The sequence below is a fragment of the Perca fluviatilis genome, chromosome 4 (assembly GCF_010015445.1).
Source record: "Perca fluviatilis chromosome 4, GENO_Pfluv_1.0, whole genome shotgun sequence".
Classification (NCBI taxonomy): domain Eukaryota; kingdom Metazoa; phylum Chordata; class Actinopteri; order Perciformes; family Percidae; genus Perca; species Perca fluviatilis.
The window spans coordinates 35,607,434-35,629,500 of record NC_053115.1 but is presented as its reverse complement, the minus strand read 5'-3'; the positions used below and the strand labels follow the sequence as shown (position 1 = coordinate 35,629,500).

At 42.0% G+C, this 22,067-nt stretch overlaps 2 protein-coding genes across 2 annotated transcripts in view; both read left to right on the top strand.

Annotated features, from left to right (window-relative positions):
- stmn3 (stathmin-like 3) overlaps positions 1-10,133 on the top strand; it is a 46,341-nt gene extending 36,208 nt beyond the window's left edge. The window contains exons 5-6 of the mRNA XM_039798926.1: positions 6,235-6,426; positions 9,820-10,133. Coding sequence (XP_039654860.1) covers positions 6,235-6,426; positions 9,820-9,879 — 252 coding nt within the window. The 3' untranslated portion in view covers positions 9,880-10,133. The remainder of the gene's footprint in view (positions 1-6,234; positions 6,427-9,819) is intronic.
- A 1,486-nt stretch (positions 10,134-11,619) lies between these two features.
- LOC120558074 (helicase with zinc finger domain 2-like) overlaps positions 11,620-22,067 on the top strand; it is a 28,942-nt gene continuing 18,494 nt past the window's right edge. Inside the window, exons 1-4 of the mRNA XM_039798923.1 lie at positions 11,620-11,933; positions 14,184-15,728; positions 18,519-18,702; positions 19,456-19,563. Coding sequence (XP_039654857.1) covers positions 14,377-15,728; positions 18,519-18,702; positions 19,456-19,563 — 1,644 coding nt within the window. The 5' untranslated portion in view covers positions 11,620-11,933; positions 14,184-14,376. The remainder of the gene's footprint in view (positions 11,934-14,183; positions 15,729-18,518; positions 18,703-19,455; positions 19,564-22,067) is intronic.

The window sequence follows — 22,067 nt, the reverse complement described above, 5'->3', positions numbered from 1 at the left end:
CCGACAGCTCCCCCTCATCACCAGCATGAGTTCCAACAATCAAAGGCATCACTGTGGGATTGTGGGATTGTTCAGGATTGTGGGTAATGAAGTACTTATCCAAGACATCATGAATAAAAGACATTTATCTCAAAACAAGGTTGGTGCCCCATGAACTTTTGGCGTCTATATGAGCATATACAATCGCTTAGTCATGTCGGCATGCTGGTTTTAAGTCTACCATCGACAGTTACAATTTATGGCTTATACTCCAATTGTCAATGGAGAAATTGCATTGTATTTTTACTTCCGGAACCCGCTGTGGGCGGGACTGTTAAGCTCTATTACTGGCTGGCCTGCACATTGAAATGCAGTTTCCCCACCTTCCGCCCATCGGGCATCCATCCATCCATCCATCCATCCATCTTCGTCCGCTTATCCGGTGTCGGGTCGCGGGGGGAGCAGCTCCAGCAGGGGACCCCAAACTTCCCTTTCCCAAGCAACATTAACCAGCTCCGACTGGGGGATCCCGAGGCGTTCCCAGGCCAGGTTGGAGATATAATCCCTCCACCTAGTCCTGGGTCTTCCCCGAGGCCTCCTCCCAGCTGGACATGCCTGGAACACCTCCCTAGGGAGGCCCAGGGGGCATCCTTACCAGATGCCCGAACCACCTCAACTGGCTCCTTTCGACGCAGGAGCAGCGGCTCTCTACTCGAAGCTCCTCACGGATGACTGAGCTTCTCACCCTATCTCTAAGGGAGATGCCAGCCACCCTCCTGAGGAAACCCATTTCTCTCTCTCTTTTCGTCACAACGGTGCGATAGATGGAATGTAATACCGCACCCGCTGCGCCGATTCTCCGACCAATCTCCCGCTCCATTGTCCCCTCACTCGCGAACAAAACCCCAAGGTACTTGAACTCCTTCACTTGGGGTAAGGACTCATTCCCTACCTGGAGAAGGCATTCCATCAGTTTCCTGCTGAGAACCATGGCCTCCGATTTAGAGGTGCTGATCCTCATCCCAACCGCTTCACACTCGGCTGCAAACCGATCCAGTGAGTGCTGAAGGTCGCAGGCCGATGATGCCATCAGGACCACATCATCTGCAAAAGCAGCGATGAGATCCCCAGCCCACCGAACTGCAACCCCTCCCCACCCCACTACCTCGATATCCTGTCCATAAATATTACAAACAGGATTGGTGACAAAGCGCGCGCCCTGGCGGAGGCCAACCCTCACCTGAAACGAGTCCGACTTACTGCGAGAACCCGGACACAGCTCTCACTTTGGTCGTACAGAGATTGGATGGCCCTGAGTAGAGACCCCCTCACCCCATACTCCCGCAGCACCTCCCACAGTATCTCCCGGGGGACCCGGTCATACGCCTTCTCCAAATCCACAAAACACATGTAGACCGGTTGGGCATACTCCCAGGCCCCCTCCAGGATCCTTGCGAGAGTGAAGAGCTGGTCCGTTGTTCCACAACCAGGACGGAATCCGCATTGTTCCTCCTCAACCTGAGGTTCGACTATCGGCCGAACCCTCCTTTCCAGCACCTTGGAGTAGACTTTACCAGGGAGGCTGAGAAGTGTGATATCCCTGTAATTGGCACACACCCTCTGGTCCCCTTTTTTAAAAGGGGAACCACCACCCCAGTCTGCCACTCCTTTGGCACTGTTCCAGACTTCCACGCATGTTGAAGAGACGTGTCAACCAGGACAGCCCCTCCACACCCAGAGCCTTGAGCATTTCTGGACGGATCTCATCAATCCCCGGGGCTTTGCCACTGTGGAGTTGTTTGACTACATCAGTGACTTCCGCCTGGGAAATCGACGACAATCCCCGTCAATCCTCCAGCTCTGCCTCTAACATAGAGGGCGTATTAGTCGGATTAAGGAGTTCCTCAAAATGCTCCTTCCACCGCCCTATTACCTCCTCCAACAGTGTCCCATCCTTACTGTACACAGCTTGGATGGTTCCCCGCTTCCCCCTCCTGAGGTGGCGAACAGTTTTCCAGAAGCACTTTGGTGCCGACCGAAAGTCCTTCTCCATGTCTTCTCCAAACTTCTCCCACACCCGCTGCTTTGCCTCTTTCACGGCAGAGGCTGCAGCCCTTCGGGCCCTTCGGTACACTGCAACTGCCTCTGGAGTCCTCTGGGATAACATATCCCGGAAAGACTCCTTCTTCAGTCGGACGGCTTCCCTGACCACCGGTGTCCACCACGGTGTTCGTGGGTTACCACCCCTTGAGGCACCTAAGACCCTAAGACCACAGCTCCTCGCCGCAGCTTCAGCAATGGAAACTTTGAACATTGTCCACTCGGGTTCAATGCCCCCAGCCTCCACAGGGATGCACGAAAAGCTCCGCCGGAGGTGCGAGTTGAAAGTCCGTTGGACAGGGGCCTCCTCCAGACGTTCCCAATTTACCCGCACTACACGTTTGGGCTTACCAGGTCTGTCCAGAGTCTTCCCCCACCCCCTGACCCAACTCATCACCAGATGGTGATCGGTTGACAGCTCTGCCCCTCTCTTCACCCGAGTGTCCAAAACATATGGCCTCAGATCAGATGAAACGATTATAAAATCGATCATTGACCTTCGGCCTAGGGTGCTCTGGTACCAGGTACACTTATGAGCATCCCTATGTTCGAACATGGTGTTCGTTATAGACAATCCATGACTAGCACAGAAGTCCAACAACAAACAACCACTCTGGTTTAGATCAGGGAGGCCGTTCCTCCCAATCACGCCTCTCCAGGTGTCTCCATCATTGCCCACGTGTGCGTTGAAGTCCCCCAGCAGAACAATGGAGTCCCCCACTGGCGCCCCATGCAGGACTCCACTCAAGGTCTCCAAGAAGGCCGAATACTCCAAACTCCTGTTTGGTGCATATGCACAAACAACAGTCAGAGTTTCCCCCCCCACAACTCGCAGGCGTAGGGAGGCGACCCTCTCGTCCACCGGGGTAAACTCCAACATAGCGGCGCTCAGCCGGGGGCTTGTTAGTATCCCCACACCCCGCCGGCCGCACACCCTGAGCAACTCCGGAGAAGAAAAGAGTCCAACCCCTATCCAGGAGTACGGTTCCAGAACCGGAGACTGTGCGTAGAGGTAAGCCCCACCAGATCTAACCGGTAGCGCTCCACCTCCCGCACCCAGTTCCGGCTCCTTCCCCACAGAGAGGTGACGTTCCACGTTCCCAGAGCCAGCGTCTGCTGCCCGGGTCTGGTCCGTCGAGGCCCTTACCTTCACTGCCACCCATGTGGCAGCGCGCACTACCCCAGCGGTTCCTCCAACAGGTGGTGGGCCCATGGGCTGGAGATATGGGAGCCACGTAGCTTGTTCGGGCTGTGCCCGGCCGGGCTCGCGGCAAACCCGGCCACCAGGCGCGCCCGAGCGGCGGCCCGTCTGGGGCCTGGCTCCAGAGGGGGCCCCGGGCTTCCTCCGGGCAGGGTCACTCCATTTCTACCTTGTTTTTCCATTGGGGTTTTTGAACCATTCTTTGTCTGGCCCCTCACCTGAGACCACTTTGCCTTGGGAGACCCTACCAGGAGCACAAAGCTCCAGACAACACAGCCCTCAGGTTCACAGAGACACACAAACCTCTCCACCACGATAAGGTGATGGTTCACGGAGAAGCCATCGGGCATACCAGGCATTTTCCCGGTGGGCCGACGCACTTTTGGGGTGAATCGCCGATATAAATAGGCCTTTTTTTCCCGACCCTGAGACACGAAGCTGTAATAGTTATGCTGGAAGTTTAGCATTCACGTTAAAATGGACAAACGACCACCAAAGCGCAAGGAAAGTGCAGAGAAATTACAGGAAAAAAGATTAAGAATCTACAGGCAGATTCCTCAAAATGTGCCAAAATTTCTGACATGTTTGGGGCTGTAGTAGCTGCTTCAACATCAGCATTACCTGAAGCCGAGGAGGAGGAGAGGTGACTGGCAGAAACAACATCATGACAGGGAAGAATCCGAGTGACCATGACAGGGCCATGGGAGCGAGTGAGGAAAAGATGGAAGGAGAGAGTAGTTGACGATGTGGTAAGGAGTAGGCAAATTAACAGGGACTCTTAGGAAGGGAGGGAGGCTGTGTGTGTGTGTGTGTGTGTGTGTGTGTGTGTGTGTGTGTGTGTGTGTGTGTGTGTGTGTGTGTGTGTGTGTGTGTGTGTGTGTGTGTGTCATGTCATAACGATAACAAGCAGTTTGGCTGTAACATTAAAGTTAGTGGCTGTCAAGTAACCTAACTGCTTAAGCTTACATTGAAAATGCTAGCGGTTAGCCTGTTGGGTAGCTGAAAAGTCTGTGTGATCTATAAAATCAGTGATGATACAAGAATCAGTGTTCCTTGAATGGCTTAATTAGCTTCTCTTGTATTGGTGCTCTTTTCCAGGGCATATACTACTCTCAGCTTTATTGTAGCTTTTGGGAAGGGTTATAGTTATGGTTATAGTATTTAGCAGACACTTGTGTCCAAAGCAACAAAATATGAATCTTACAATAGTTAAAATTAACAGTAAACTGTTTGTTGCTAAGCCAATATTAAGCATACTGGTAATAATAACAATAATAGCAATACAATATCAAATATCAATAATAAAAAATAATAAATATACCATAAATATACAAATCATAACTCTAAGAATGAATGAATTATTTAAGTGTAAGAGCAACAGATAAGTCTTGAGAACCCTCTTGAAGGATCCAAAACGACCACATGAATGCTGAACACTAGGCAACTCATATCATAGAATGCACGCATATTTTAAGAGCACTGTCTGCAGGGAATGTGTCTGACCAATCACGGTGGGTGTGGGCCGCCTGGGCCAAAAAATGCCAGGGCCAATTTTTTGTCCCAGTCCAGCCCTAGCCCCTACCATCAACTGTCGCTGCCTGTTGCTGATTGGCTGTAACAATGTTGTGTGGCTCTTGCACTCCTTTCTGTTTGTTTTACATTTAAACAGCCTACACTAGGTGATCATGAGGAGATATTCACTGATTTTGACAAAAAGTGTATTGGATCACTTACTATACCTTTAAATTAGCTGGATACATGGTTAAACCTCATTTGCTCTTACCAGTGTATCGCCGTGTGTACTTCATCCACAGCAATCCCACCAATCGGTGCTTTTATAATAAGAGCAGTATAACATAGCTATGCTATGTAAACTTAAAATTATATTTAGTTTCCTTTTATAGATATGTGACACTTTCTGATATTTGCTGTATTTGCACCTTTACTACAAAGATCACTGGGCTGGAATTATTTTTTAACAAAACAAAAATATTTTGTATAGGTTTCAAAATGTTGTTTAAAATAACTATCGTTGTTGTGCTATAGTGCTGTATAAAACGTGCAGTCACAACATGCAGTCGTTGGATCTATTTGTTTTTATTTAAAACATCAACAGAGTTCAGATTTCTAGGAATGTAAGCTTTCACATTGTGTGTTTTGCTGGCAGCAGCCTTCAGAACCTGGTGTGCAGTTGTGCAACCTTGACACTGTCTGTCACAGACAAAACATTTTCATTGTGAATACCAAGTTGCTTCACAATGTGTTCTCCAAGTATTTGATATATTAAATGTCTGTGTTTGTTGTTTTTTGACTGCACACTGAGATTACCGAGGATGAAACCAAAGGTTACTGTATAATGAAGGACACACATTCCAGACACTGTAAAGACTTTTTAACGTCTGCCAGCTCAGCTGCCACCGACTGACTGGCACAAGAAAGTGTTATGTCATAATTATAGCCACATACATTTGCACAATCAATAGGGTGTGCAAGACGACAATTATGTAACATAGAAACAAAGACAATAGACCTACGGCACAGCAACAGGAACAAACATCACTGAGCAGATAGTGCTGTAATCAAGCAGTACAAGTAAAACCTGTTACAATAGGGATGTGGGGATTAGCTAAGGGACTGTGTTGAAACTTCAGTGGTTGGCAAGTTTTTATTTCCAAACAGCATGAGCTATTAAATCACTTTGAAACGTAAAAGCCAACCCCTGCAGATGTATTATGTTTTGTGGTGCACTAATGTCTTATTGACTGTACCTTTAAAGCTTGTCAGGGAATTTAGCTACTCGACAAACAGGCCCTCATTCTTTTGTTTTTGTTTAATGAACTTGGTTTTAGTTTTTTCATGAATCCCTGCCAACCCCCATTGCCATAATTACCGCCATCACCACAGTACTGCACCCTCACTGTCTGTGACCCCCTCCTCCCCCCCTCCTGCTGTAGTCCCAGGAGGCCCTGGTGCTGAAGCAGTTGGCGGAGAAGAGGGAGCACGAGCAGGAGGTTCTCCACAAGTTGCGCGAGGTGAACCACATCTTCAGCAAGAAGACGGAGGAAAAGCTCATCCAAAAGATGGAGATCAGCAAGGAGAACCGGGAGGCCCACCTCCATGCTCTCAAACAAAGGCTGCGTGAAAAAGCAAGTCTTCCCATTCTGTCATCATTTGTTATTGTGGGTATAAAACATATGTGACCCGGATGTTTCTCTCCAACATTTTGGATTATGTCAAACCAGCATAAAGTGGACACAATTGCCATTTCCCCCATATTAATTAGAAGTGTTCACACATACCTTAAAATAAAAAAGGAATTAATTGTGGTCGTACTGTTTACCTGTTGCTTACATGTAGAGCAAGGGCTGTGCCTTCATGGCTGTGACTGGGAAACTAAGGCTACTTGGTTAAAGTTCTAATCCTTAAAGAAAAAGGTCAACATACGTTTGATCAGAAGGGGGTGGGTGATATGGCCCTAAAATAATATTACAATATTTCAGGGTATATCTGGGATGATGACATTCTATATCATACAAAGAAATACTGAAACATAATATATTAATATTTCAAGAACATACAGTTGCAAAAAAATAAGTGTTATAGTTTTATAAGTCAGCCCAAACGTTAACAGTTTGCCTTCAAATATTCAGTAAAACCAAAAAACTACTCAAAGTGAGATTCAGATTCTGTAGAAAATGCACAGTGCACATCTAAAGTTGCCAAATTAACAGGCAATTATGTCAACAAGTCGAAATGTTGCCATTAAACTTGTTCAAAATGATATTTATTATTTAAAAATTTAAATTATTTTGAAAATTATGTTATTGTTGTGAAAGATATAATATGAAGCACCCCTAGTGGACTCACAAGCATGTATGCTTTTCTCATCCAACTATCTGCAAGAAAGCAAATAAGTGTATTTCCGAAAATGAACTATTCCTTAAGATTTCAGTCCTGGTTAATTTGGCAACACACCTGGTTACTGGTGGTAACGATAGGTGTGTTTTATTAATAGAAACTGTTTGATATTACAGCAATTACGACCTATATTTAGGTTTCTAGTGGCGGCGCCCTCTAGTGGCCGTAGTAATTATGACGGGAGCAAAGCAGAAAGTAAAGTGAGGAGGTTGGTTGCGGTGGTGGATGGGTCAAATAAACAAAGGACTTTCACCCAGGAGAGCGGGGTTCATGTCCTGTTTGAATATAAAAGTAAACAGAGTTGCTGTTGTTGATCAGAGGTTTTTTTTACTTGACGGAACAAACAGAGCTACGAAGTAGCTTCTGATTTGAACCCAAACCACAGTCTTTTTCTAAATTTAACTAAATAGTGTTGGTGCATAAACCTAACCAAACTGAGACTGTTTCACAGCGTTAACGACTCTGGTTTAGATATAAGGTCGTTTTACTGTCACCACTAGGGCGCTAATTTATGAAACGCTCCTGTATTAGAGGGGAGGAATAAAGGGCCGATACCGTCGTATGGTTTGGACTGGTTGCCATGAAGACACTAGAGATTGCAGTTCACTCAATGCAGATTTATTTGCAAGTAAAATGTACGGTGGCCCTGAAGTGCAAACCAGGGGCCTGTTTCACAAAAGCAGAATATATATATCCAGGATAACCGATAAAGTGAGGCTTGACCTAGTCTAATCTGTGCAGCCTGGCTTGGTGTGTTTCACGAAGGCCAAGCCAGGCTGAGGAGGAGTGACTAGGTTGAGCCAGGCTGAAGTCATTCAAATAGATGCGCGTCCACGGCTTTCCTCAAAAGACCGCGAGGTCGATCACAGATTTACTGATGCCAAAATGGAGAATATACGCATTGTCCATACTTTATACAGCGTGAGCAGCCGCTTCTTGTGGAAGTATGATGATGTGAAACACATTATTTGTATAAAAAGAAAAGAAACACGGCCACTGTAATAAAACAGCGAGAAAAAGCGCAGCAGACGATCACGGACTGACTGAATGCGTAAGTAGCCTAAATATATACAACATGTACACAATGTGTATGATGATACATGATTGATAGTGTACCCTCCTAAACTTACAGAACATGGTGAGGTTACATTTGTCTGATTTGTCTGTTTTACAAGACTGAACCTAGTAAAACAATATTTGACAAAGTATTTACAATAAGGTTTTTTTTCCCATAACAACCTACCCAAGTAGTTGTAGTCAAATCATAATGTTAACCACGTGTTCAAAACTGCACCCGTTTTACAACGTGCACCTGTTGCTGGTACGAGGATGTGTAATCTGAGAGAAAATACATTTCCTTTAAAATGTAATTGATGATACAGTTTAGTTGTATGGGAACATACTTTTTTTAGGAGACAGGGGTGACAGAAGAGCAACTGTCAATAATAGCTACTGTCAATAATTTCCCCAATGGCAGTGGCTGTTTTTTCTGCATTATGAAATGCGCACCTGCGGAAGCTATTCTCTTCCATGCATGTGTGAATCTCTTGTGTGGTACTCAGTTTTAATCCAACGCAGGATGAATGAATGTTACTGAATTAATTGAAAGGCTATTGCTGAAGAAATAGCAAACATAAAGAGTAACAACAATTAGGTTTGATATAATGAAACTCATAAGGATTAAATGTAACTTTAATGTTACACAAGTGATTTTTATTTGAGGTTACTGTAAAGTTCTAGTTTTTTAAATAAATCTTCCATCCAACCCTCTCACACATGTACCTTTACTATGCATCACACTATAGGATGTCAAACTCAAATCACTTCCAGCCACTGACTGTCCCTGATGGCAGATTCTAGTTCACTTCTCATGAAATGCAGCAGATCTTGTATTTAAAGACAAAGTGTTAGTAGTAGTTAGTTAGTAAGCCAGGGGAAAAAATTATCAATTATATGCCATGAATACCCTACAAAATAAATACATAGATTAGTATAAAGTCATTATTAAATGAGCACAGTTAATGTAACTTAGTGATTCTAAATGTTTCCACTTTGGACACATGCAGCTTCATCCACAGAGTTTGACATACAGCATGTGATGTAAGTATCCCTGGTGGTTGGAAACTAGAGTGAATTACTACTGTAAAAAGAAACAAAGGTGAGAGCAGGTACTGCATGTTGTTATACATTAACTAAAACTCGACATTTTATTCAACCACCAACCCCTCAGGAAGGCTCAACATTAAATAGCTTCCATCCAGAAACATGGATAGCAGGAAAATGTCGCTGTGGAGAAGAGCCTGAATCTGACAACACAGAAGCCTCTTTAGTGAGTTTTAATGACAAAAAATTCAAGCAGACAAGCAATGGCTGAAAACCAGGTTGAACAGAGCCATTGGTCTTCCTGGAACACAAAGTTTCTGCATCTTTGCATAATGTTTCTGGAGAGTTTTAGCAGCTCAGTGGTCAGCAGTGTTTCCAGTCTTCAGAGATTAAAAACAAAATTAAGAAGTTGTACCTTTAAGTTTCAAGTTCCACAGAAGCCCCACCTTCTGTTAGTCATTAAGTTTCATTTTGCATCATGAGAATGACAGTTTACAGTTTATTGCTTTATTTTACAGGAAGTCCACGCTGCTGAGGTACGCAGGAACAAGGAGCTTCAGGCTGGCCTCTCGGGCTGAAGAGGTTTTCTACCCTCTGTCAGTGGATGTTACTTTTGAAAATCTTCTGTGTCAAAGTTTTCTTGTTGTTCAGTATTCACCTATATCACCCTACAGTGCACCTTTCAGGACCCAAACTAGTTGTTAATCAACACCAAATACTGTTACTCATCTGTTTCATTTTTGGTAAACCACATATTTGAAGAAGTACGGATACATGTTCTGATAGCAGAGTCAAGTTCAGCTGAAATAAAGTACAATCCTGAGCCAAACAAGATCTGTGTTCTAAATATAAAACTGCTTTAGTAAAGTAACTGAAAAATATGGCTAACTAAAGGTGATAAAGATGATACATTTACTGTGAGTTTGTCATGACTACTGCAAGGACTACCCAAGGGCCTGTAGGCCAATGTGATGTGTGCGCATTGAAAGAACCTTCAGCCCAAAGACCTGAAGCCATGGAGCAGCTTAAAGCTCTAGATACTTTAGCAGAATGCATTTTACTACCACATTACATTTTATACTGGGTTACTCTACCATAGTTTTACACATGAAGTTCAATTCAGTCGACAGCTTGTTAAAGCAGTTGTATAATGTCTTCTGTGGCTTTGACGGAGCGTTCCAAAGTCTGAGGAAATAACACAGATGAACGTATCTGTGACACTGTGGTAACAACATGCTAATGTTAATGTGCTAACATGCCTAAACAGTTTGAAGTTATCAAGCTGATGTTGCCGCATGTTACCATATTGGCCTTGTAACATCTCAGTTGGCATACATGACATGTATATTTGACCTTTTAGCAGTAAATATTGTGCAGTAATTATCAGTCACTAGGATTCATTATCTGGCACCATGGATATCTGTACACAATGGTGTCTCTCAGCGTGTCTAGGGTAACGTTCAGTTCATTCCATAACATAAAGTGTACTTTGTAAGGAGAAGGCTGGCAGGCAGTGGGGGGGGTGTGGGCAGAAAGGAGCAGTTTTGTGGCAAAATCTGATTGGTTCGAATGAAAGAGCCAACACCCTCAATCAGCTGGTTGAGTTGGAAGCAGGAAGAGGAAGAGAGAGAGAGAGAGAGAGAGAGAGAGAGAGAGAGAGAGAGAGAGAGAGGTGAGCTGGTTGAACTTTTCTAAGCCAGGGCGTGACAGAGAGTCAGCATGAACAATATGATAAAATGTACTTACAGTATATGATGCAAGTGTCTCTGCTGGTTGTGGAGAACGGTGAATGCCAGTTTGACAGGTTCTACGTGATAGGTGAGAACAGGTACTGCATGTTATTATTGGGGATATAAAGTGCAGACCTTAAACTTTCATTTACATTTAGTATATTTACTTTCCATAATAGTAGGATATGCACTTAAGGCCGTATGTGTTTTGTAGAAATCACTTTTCTTCATCTCTAATTTAAATTGCAAATTTTAAAGTATGACAGTTTATAGAAGGAAGGTGGACGAGGGAGGACAGGTGGCTCATGGGTACACAGTAAGAAAATAATTGATGCTACTTCAACCTCCTGAGCCATGATGTATCCGTTAAGTCCCCTCGATATAAAGAAGAAAACTAATTTCCCACACTGTATGAATCACTTTAGCTATATATGCACACAGAGGTTACCATTCCAACCCTAGATCATTCTTTTTCCAGCCAGACAGAGCCTTTCTGAGGCAGATCACTGGCTAATAGACAAGAGGGTGTGTACTGAACACAGGTGCAATATAACCATATGTCAAACTGTTTTAGTTTCTCTAAATACATATTGTTCATTTAGTAAGGACTCTTTAACAAAAGGAGTCAATGGAACATAAATAACATAATGGAATGCCTCGGCGATCACGTGCGTCTTCACAAGGCAGCTGCTCAAATGAGGAAGAGAAGTGAGGAGACAGCGCATGTTTATCAGTTATGGAAAGTCAGTCAGCCTGATGTGACGTTAAGGGAGAAACGAAACCTAAATCGGACAGGCTGCTGGAGGAGAGCGGGGAGGCTTCAGGGAGGGGTTCACTCGGGGTCCACGCGATACACGGAGGAGCTGCGTTATTCAACGCGATATTACAACCTGTATCTGACGGTAGGCCAATTATCATATTTATTATTGTTGTTGTTATCACGGTCATTAGGCGATTAATATCAGTATTAGTAACTAGTAGGCTAGTTCGAGTTGAAGCAATAATGTCAAAACAGTAAACTTGACTAGGAGATGCACTTTAAACGTCTTCATTGTTGATTAATAGACATGTATCTTACTATTAAAAAAAAAGTCTACAGTTTAAAACCTAGTTTTAATATCACTGCCATGGGTAGGATGTAGTCTCCCATCCACAGCTCTGTCAGCAATGCAGTATGGTCTGGCTACACCGCCTATCTCTCTGGGATTGTTGTTGTTTGTGTTAAACCAAACCGTCTTGGACATTCGGCGCGCCGGATGTCATGTCTTATCCCAGCAATATACATCCGGTGAGCCAGGCTACTCCCTGGGTGATTTGAAAATTTTGAGCCACTGACTTTCATTCTGACTCTGTGTTGTTGCCTGAATGCCTGCTTGCTCCTGGTATTAAGAGAAAGGGCAGCTGCGCCATCTATTGGATTTAAGATGCAACTCCACACAGTAGGCAGTTACTGACATGCGTTCGAAATTTTTATTTTTATACTTTTATTGATCCTTCCTATCAACAGAGTGTTTTGTTTGCTGTTTTTTGGGGCTTTTCTGTGTAAAACTGACATGCACATACAGTCTTCCTTTAATTTTACATTAAGCATTTTCTCATTTAAAAGAGGTGTAAAACTGGTTCAAAAGTTTAGAAAAATGTTACAGATTATTTGAAGACGTTGATTAAAAGTTCACATTAGGCCTGCAACTAACAATTATTTTCAATGTCATTAATCTGTCAATTAATGGATTAGTTTGGTCTCTAAAATGTCAGAAAATGTTGAAAAATGTTGATCAGTGTTTCCCAAAGCCCAAGATGACATCCTCAAATGTCTTGTTTTGTTCACAACTCAAAGATATTCAGTTCAGAGTGAAGAAACTCGAAAATATTCACATTTAAGACATGTTTTACTTTTCTTTCATAAAAAATTACTCAAACCGATGAGGCGATTGTCAAAATAGTTAGCAAATAATTTAATAGTTGACAACTAATCGATTAATTGATTACCGTATTTTCCGGACTATAAGTCGCACTTTTTTTCCTACTTTGGCTGGTCCTGCGACTTATAGTCAGGTGCGACTTATATATCAAAATATATATAATTTAACATGTTTTTAAATGTTAATTCATACTGAAAACATTACCGTCTACAGCCGTGAGAGGGCGCTCTAGGCTTGTGACAACTAGAATGCTGCTCTTAAAGACAACTGAGAAAGAAAAGAGATAACAAACTGCAGGTAGTAAAATATGCAGCCGAAAACGGTAATCGAGCAGCAGAAAGAAAGTTTGAAATGAGGGAGAAACTTGTGAGGGACTGGCGAAAAGGTGACTCTTACTGCAATGAAGAAAACAAAGAAAGATAATCGGCTAATCACGGGCTGAAAGCAAGATGGCCAGAGCTGGAGGAACGAGTCGGGAGGGGCTTGTCAACGGTGCAGTTACGTCTCCACGCCTTTTAATACATCCATGCTCCACGCCCTGGTAGCTAGTTGTTCTGTGTGCTATTATATAGTTCAATAACTGTTAATGTGTTACGTTAACATACCGGACACCTACCGTATTCAGCCTGTTGTTCTGTGTGCTATTGTGTAGTTGACAGATGAAAAAAAAGAAAAATTCTAAATAAATGCGACTTATAGTCCGGTGCGACTTATATGTTTTTTTCCTCTTCATGACGCATTTTTTGAGTGATGCGACTTATACTCCGGAGCGACTTATAGTCCAGAAAATACGGTATTCTTTGGTTAATGTAGTTCACATTTAGACAATTTTTTACCAGGATTTGGAATATTGGCTTTCAACTGAGAAATGTGGTTTTCTGAGTAATGATTATAGGGTATTATTTGCACATTACTTCAAATCTGTTGAAATATGTTGACATATCTATCAAAGCAATTTTGAAAGCAGAAACATGGACCCCATTACACCTGGCTTTAACATGAGATCTGTAGATATCAGGAGAACGCATTAGAACCCAGAACGCATTGGAACTGCTAATGGCTGCTAATTAACATGAGTTGTTTCAATGTGCACTCAGAAAACCAAACAAACATGTCCGTCACTTCCAATAAGTATCAGCAGATTAGGAAAACAGATACAGCCACGACGTAACCCAACACATTCAAAACTGTTTACTCTAATGTCTCTATTGTTTTTTTTCTTTTTTTCAGACACATTCAAACAAAGTTGGACAATTCTCAGACTTTGGCCTTCAGTGAGATAATGACAAGTTGATGGTCTATTGTGACTGGCTGTAACCAGAAAACACAACTGAAAACATATAAACTACTTAAGCTCTGAGCACATTCCTACAATCCATTAAACATTTAAATTCAGATGCTTTAGTATTATGAATGTATCACAATGTCAGCTAATGAATCCAAACTTGCTCCTATTTTATCAACACATGACCTCAAACTTGTATGCAGTAAATGCTCTGTCAAGGAGAAAGAAATTACGTATAAGTTAAAATCAGGCCGGCACGATTGTGCACGCGATCTCTTGCTCTGCAAAGTTAAAGGTGGCAGCAAATGGAGGCCTGTTTCTAGGCGGCCCACGTTTCCAAATCCCAGTCAGTATGTAGTATGTTGCTTCTTTGTGGAGGGCTCTGGTTGCACATACCACAAGAACCGGTGCACCTTTGCCAGAAGTGATGAGGAAGCTGCCGTTTGGAACTTTGGAAAGCGTCACAGATTAGACCATGTGTTTCTCTGTAAACTTATAGTTCAGTCTGATGGAGGATCTGATCCGCCTGATAACTCTGAACCTATGGGTGACCTCTTGCCAACTCTAGATTTGAAGGCTGTGTGCGAGCTGTGTTCCATCAAAGAGAAGGAAATAACTTACACAGTTCAATCAGTTACTCACCAGTGCAGTAGAAATCTACTTTTAGCCAAAGAAAAATCCTCTAACCAATGGAGGCCTGTCTCTGAGCGGCCTACATGTCGACGGTTTGGTCGAAATGTTCTTTACCAAGTGTGTAAGTTCTTTGTTGAGGGCTCTGGATGTACACAACACGGACAGGAATGCACGTTTGCCAGAAGCTATGAAGAGGCCACTGTATGGAACTATGTTAAAGACAAAGACATTAATAAAGAGGAGTTAATCCGACTTATAATTGAGTCTCAGCCTACTTCGTTAACACCAGAAAGCGCAGCTGAAAGCATACTCCAACAGTTTTCAGGTGAATTCATTGAGTTGTGCAAAGACTGCTTTCATGATCGTCCACAAAAAATAACAGCCAAAAGGTGGAATTCCACTTGCTCATCAGATGCAGCACACACCTGGGACCCAGTCTTAGTTTATCACCTATCAGAGAATAGTAGGAAGCACATCTACAGCCAGGTGCGCCCTCTTCGCCAGGACTGTCAGTTTAAGTACTGCAGTCATGTCAGGCAAGGCAAGCCCTGCTGGCATGAGGCCGGCCACTGCCGGTATGCCCAGAGCGAGGTGGAGATGGCCATGTGGAAAGCCGAGCACAGTGGGCTCTCTATTCGGCCTCATCTTCTTCATTTGAGCCGGCGAGAGCAGACGGAGCCCAGGCTGGTCACCATGTACTGCAAAGTTTGCCTCCTGGTCCTTTCCTCCCCAGAGAGCTTCTACAAGCACTGCTCCTCTTTGGAGCATGCCCAGTTACTCTCTGAGGACACCGTCACCAAGTGGAGAGAACGACAGCCTCCACACAACAACCGATCTGACTTTTGGCTGTGTGAGAGGTAAACAACTACACTCCTCTTTACATGTTTTACAGCCATAATGTAGAGTCATGCAGCTTCTGGGTCATGGCTATGTCCCACTATGGGTGGCAATTTTAAAACACCCATAACTTAACCCTTTGGTTTGATTAAAAAAAAAAAGCCTTGTATTACTGTATATACTGTTATAAATTTGCTTTATGGAGCTCCTCCAATTTTTTAGTTTTAACCCGTTTAAAGGATAAGTTATGTCAAACTTTATTTGTATAGTGCATTTCAAACAAAGTGCTGAACAGGCACAACATATCAAAACAAATGAATACAAAAGCAAATTAAAGCTGCAAGCAGCATTGGACGGACCCTCGCACCTCCTTGCACGTCAGGGTTACTGGCGGATTCCGCTCCTTGCGACCATGCATTTGCGACACTGCAATGACAGCTATGACCAAAAGTCAATATTGGCCTGTAGATGTCTGGCCTGGACACTTGTTGATCATGGGAAATTTCAAGCAGAATGGACAATGTGCACTCTAGTTACAGACACTTTCTCGTTCATCGCTAAACATTCAAAATTGCCGCAACGCCACGCCCACACTGTTCAACAAAAAGTCTAACTTTTCATCGTTGAGGTCTTGTGATGTCAATAAGATGAAATGTCTAGGAAGACTTCGTTAAAGTATAGCACTTTGACTTTTAGGTCTACTTCCTGTTGCCACTAGGGGGCGCTATGACTTTGAGTAAATATCTGTCAATAGATGTCCTCGGGATTGCACTCTTATGAATCCTGAAAAGTTTCGAGCCAATTGGACAATGAGGAGGAGTTCGTTAAAGTACGACGTGGAAATGGCCAAAATTGCACTAATTTCGAACATTCAATTCAAAATGGCAGACTTCCTGTTGCGTTAAGGGTATGACTCCAATGAGCTTTTTTGTACGTACCACGTTTCGTTAGTCTACGTTAAACATACTGCAGGGGCTCAATTTTTAAAATGTTGTAGGGGGCGTTAGCGAGCCATTTTTATACGCCTATTCCCGAAACCCTTAAAATACGTAAATTTTCACTAGGCTTGATGTAACCGGCAATTATGGTGGGTTTTTTAAGTATGTTAAGCCCCTCAAAAAGGCGATTCATTTGCCGGAAGAAAGAAAGAAAGAAGAAAGAAAGAAAGAAAGAAAGAAGGAAGAATTCCTTCAGTTTCACCGGGCATTCGAACAACCCTAACAAGGCTAGTGATATTCTATATTTTTGTTTTTGTTAACAAACCCCATTAAAAGACCAACACCAACAATGTGTTAGAGACCAGCAACGTCTGTCTCTCAATACTCTCAACTCCTGTAGTCTGTCTGTGCTCCAGTCCTATTCATACCTACTGATAACTGTGTGTGTGTGTGTGTGTGTGTGTGTGTGTGTGTGTGTGTGTGTGTGTGTGTGTGTGTGTGTGTGTGTGTGTGTGTGTGTGTGTGTGTGTGTGTGTGTGTGCGCGCGTGTTTTTTTAAATTTCTAAGAAATTCTTAGTAATTTTCCTACAACAGTTTGTAGTGAGTATTTGTGGCAGGCAAGGTGTTGTGTGTGTGTGTGTGTGTGTGTGTGTGTGTGTGTGTGTGTGTGTGTGTGTGTGTGTGTGTGTGTGTGTGTGTGTGTGTGTGTGTGTGTGTGTGGGATTGAGTCAAAAAAAGGTACAGTGTGTGTGTTCCTGGTAATGAAGGGAGATGTCAGCCAGTGCAACACTGTGTTTCACTGATGGAGCTCTATGGCACACAGGATGGAGATACATCGGGCTGTGATACAAACACTGTACTTTCATTCATTTAGTGTTGGATTTGGTCTTTTTGTGGGTTTTGTTCGCAATGAGATAAACATAGAACCAGACTTATTATTTAAAGTGCAATGTTCATATTGTAAAATAATTAAATTAAATGTACTTACTTACATACACTCAAAGATACCAGCATGCATACTAAATTCTTTAGATTTTTCAGTGTGGTCCTTTTGTCCAATGCAATACACAACAGAAATAGAGGTGCAACTCACACTTCATACACACACAAAATAAATTCAAACTAATAGTGGTGAGGTATGGAAGATTTAAAATGCATAAATAAAAACAAATCAAACATGAAATACACGGAAATACAATGCGCATCGTGAAGTGTTAAGTAAATGGAGAACATATGCGAAAAGGATGATTATTTTTAATAACCAATTGAATTGTTCCTTATTTTAGCATGGGCAATGCGTCTCCATCTCAAAACAAATACCTTTCCCTCTAACCCCCTCATCAAAGCTAATAACAGTGTTTGCATTTAGTTTTGGAAGGTCTATGCTCCTTTCTGCTGACAACACTGAAATTCAACACACCTTGTCACTTTATTTTCTGTGTTGTGATTAGATTTTAATATGGCATGGACCACTTATGCCACAATGAAAAACAATTCATTCAGTTAAAGCCAAAAAGCTGAATAATTGTCATTTTCATCATCTGTTTTTCATTTAATTATGACATGGTAAATTCATGCACAAAAAGGAAATTCACCAATATGAATTTCACTTTCTTTGATTTGTTTTAATTTATGCATTCTAAATTTGCCACAGTAGGGGAGCTCCAGAAACACCCAAAAACAAACCTAGTACAATAGTAGTAAAATAAGTTAAAAATAATACCTAATATATTATTTTAATAGTAATAATAATAATAATAAGTACCTAGCATAAATTTGAATGAGTAAAAATATTATGAGAAACATTTAGACATCTTTTTTATTGTGACATATTCTTTGTATTGTACTGTTCAAATTGCCATTTAATCCTAGACCACAAACATGCGAGTATGGCAACAAGTGCCCAAAAGCTCATTCTGAGGAGGAACTGCAGGAGTGGTTGATGCGCGCTGCAGAGGAGAAGGAGATCAGACATAACATTGGAGCCCAGGGTCTCATGTGCTACAATGAAAGGCTCTTGGAGGAATACAAAAACAGCAGTAATGAAGTACACATTGTGAGTACGAGGCTCTAATATTTTGTCTCATTATCTTATTCTGGTTGTTCATGTTGTGCCACACCATGTTCTCATTTGAGAAAATTGTCTTTGAATCCAGTCTTTATCGCATACACACACTCCCTCTTTCTCAAGGACATTGAAAACTTGAATACTCCCCTAGAGAAAAAAAACTGTAGTGCTGCAAGGCCTGAAAACACACACACACACACACACACACACACATACACACACACACACACACACACACACACACACACAAAGAAGACACTACATAAATACTGTCGTAAATTTGCACATAAGTCAAGGAATAAAATGAGAATATAAAAAGAATAGGTGTTTCCATCAAGTGCTAAGTGAGTACACTGCATTGAAGTACACAGGTCAAACGCAGTCTGACGCCGATGTTGTGATGTTGCTTCATTTGATGAACTACAGTAGAGATAAAGATGCCTGACTGAATTTGGACATCTCTTGGTATTATTTAAGTATAGTGATTCCTGCTTCCCAAAGACTCACAACACTGTAGAATGGTCCCTTTAAATTTCCCTTCATCACATTCAGAAAAAGTAAACTATATAATTTAGGTATAACAAATAATTATAGGAATTTGTAATTTCTAACAAAGGCATTGATTGATTGATTGGTTGGTTAGTTGACTAATTAAATGAAATGTTTTTTGTATTACATTAGCAATTTATTCTTTAGTTCTTCACTATGCTATTTTAATTAATTGTCTCAAATGTTGAACAGATTTCAGAACAAGTTGACGACGTCAGCATCTCCTGTGATGAAGATTTAACTGTGGAGTGTGAACAGACCAATGCAACACTGCAATGGAACTTCCAAGTGGAAACAGAGGTGAGATTTTTACAATAAGGCATGAAGTTGGTTGCTTTTCCTGGCTCAAATGCTAAAAAGTCCAGCTGCTGAATATCTTACTTCAAACTACTTCATACAGACACAGCAGGCTGTAAAAAAATTGTAACAAGTGTACTTTCTGAGCTTCATTGCACTGGTTTTCATCATTCTAGCTGGACTGAACAGAGCCTAAATGTGTTCATCATATGTAATGGTCAGCTTATAATAGGCTACTTTTCAGTTGGCTCAGTGGCTTTCTTAAGGAAAGATTGAGCTCATATGTTTCAATTGCTGGTTATAATGATGATAATAACAACCATAATAATAGGCCTATATCATGTTATCGCTTATCAGGTTTTGTCAGGTTTTATAGTTTACCTTTCACAAGTATAATACGACACATATAATGTCCATACCATAACATCAACTAATTTAAATTGTTCTCTATATATTATCTTAAAACAAAGTATGTTTACCACTCATTTGCAGGCTACTCACTTTCAGAAGCCAGTTCAACTGCTACACTTCCCCAGATATTGTCTCTATGTACGATGTCTATAAATTGTATTTTGTTTTTTAAAGAATACATTTGTTTGCGAACCAAATGGATCAATCAGTCAATATCCCTATTATTGTGTGATTGTATTATCAGCAGAATTATCAAAATGACGTTCGTGTTAAGGGGTGGCTGGGAGGAGTAGGGAATGGCGGACCCAAAATGCGGAGAGAGCAGGCAGGCAGGCAGGAGGACGTTTGCAGTGGAGGATTTATTTAAGGCAGGAGTCCAAACAACAAAAAATTCCAGTAACAGAAACAAAAGACAAAAACTCACAGACGAGGAGACTGGACTGAACACGGTTGGGTACAAACAAACAAACACACAAAATGACCTGGGGCCTGTTTCACAAAACCAAGATAAGGGATTAAGCCGGGATTTCCCAGTTATCCTGGATGAATTAAGCCTTGATTCGGTTTCACGAAAGCGGAGGCACATAAATCACCATGGAGATTTATTCTGTACAGCTAGCCTGCTCCTGACCAGGCTAACAGCCAGGATTTATTTAATCCTGTAGCCTTTTCTGATCACCCAGCAGTGGTTTTACCCTATTGTTATCAGCCTGGATTAAAATACAACAGGTGCATATTGTTGTTCATTTAAGTACTGTTATTATTTAAAGTTGTGACCATTATTTTAATAATTATTCATGTGACATTATTACTGTTATATTGCTGTATGAAGACTGATGTTCATATTGTTGTTAGAAGTTTAATTAATATATTATGGCAGTTGTTGAGATAATTAGAAAAGGCTGATCAAATTTCAAATGTGTTTTAAATGAAGTCTGTTACTAAGGGCAATACATACAATGCTGTACATTTCTATAGTTGACCAATGCACCTTGAATTATTTTGGTTGATTCATTTTTTTTTTTTTATTCTTTAACAATAAGTACCGTATTTTCCGCACTATAAGGCGCACTTAAAAGCCTTTAATTTTCTCAAAAAACGACAGTGCGCCTTATAATCCGGAGCGCCTTATATATGGATCAACCTTTCGGATCACTGCCCCGTTGACGGGACACTGCGTCGCTGTAACCTCGATAAAACTTCCACTCATTCGCGTTTTTATAACTTTAAAGCATTAAATATTCAAAATATACAGCCATGCGACACACCAATTGAAAGCTTAGCCTCTAATGATTAATTTAAGACCATACGATGATTTATAGCAGTTACACAACTGTTACAAAGTAAACAATTTACAATAAAACAATTCAGCCATAATCTGCGCAGGTGTCGAGAGTGCATCCATACCTGATTTCGTTGTCCTTTCAGCAACAAAGTGGTATTTTGGCCAAAACTTGATTTTCATAAATCCACAAGAGTCCAAGGAAATGTAATATCCAAGCTTTATAATCCAAAACGATCTGTTCGCCTCACAATGTTGAAGTTTCTGGCCGAATCACAACGGAAAAACGCGTTTTCCATTTCCGCACTTGTCATCGCTGCTAGCTTCTCTGCCCAGCTTGCTACCTGATCGATGTGGGCGTCATCGTATTCCCTAGCTTCTAAGCTTTCGATTGGTAGCTCATATTAGCCAATCCGTTCAGGTTTGACTCTGATATGGCCAATGGAAGCGGACAAGCCGATGACAACATGTCAGGGACCACGTTGAGACGATCGCCATTTCTCGGACCACTTAGATTTAAATGCTATAAGGAGGGAGTGAACGGAGTTGTGAGAACGCTTCATAAAGTTTGACTTTATCTGACGGTTTTGTTGACATTCCCTTTAGCACAGCTCCATCTAGTGGATGCATAACGCAACCCCAGTCAAACGTTTGACTGCAGTATCTTCTATTCTATGCGCCTTATAATCCGGTGCGCCCTATATATGAAAAAAGTTCTAAAATAGGCCATTCATTGAAGGTGCGCCTTATAATCCGGTGCGCCTTATAGTGAGGAAAATACGGTATCATGTTTGTTCCACTTCCATGTACATTG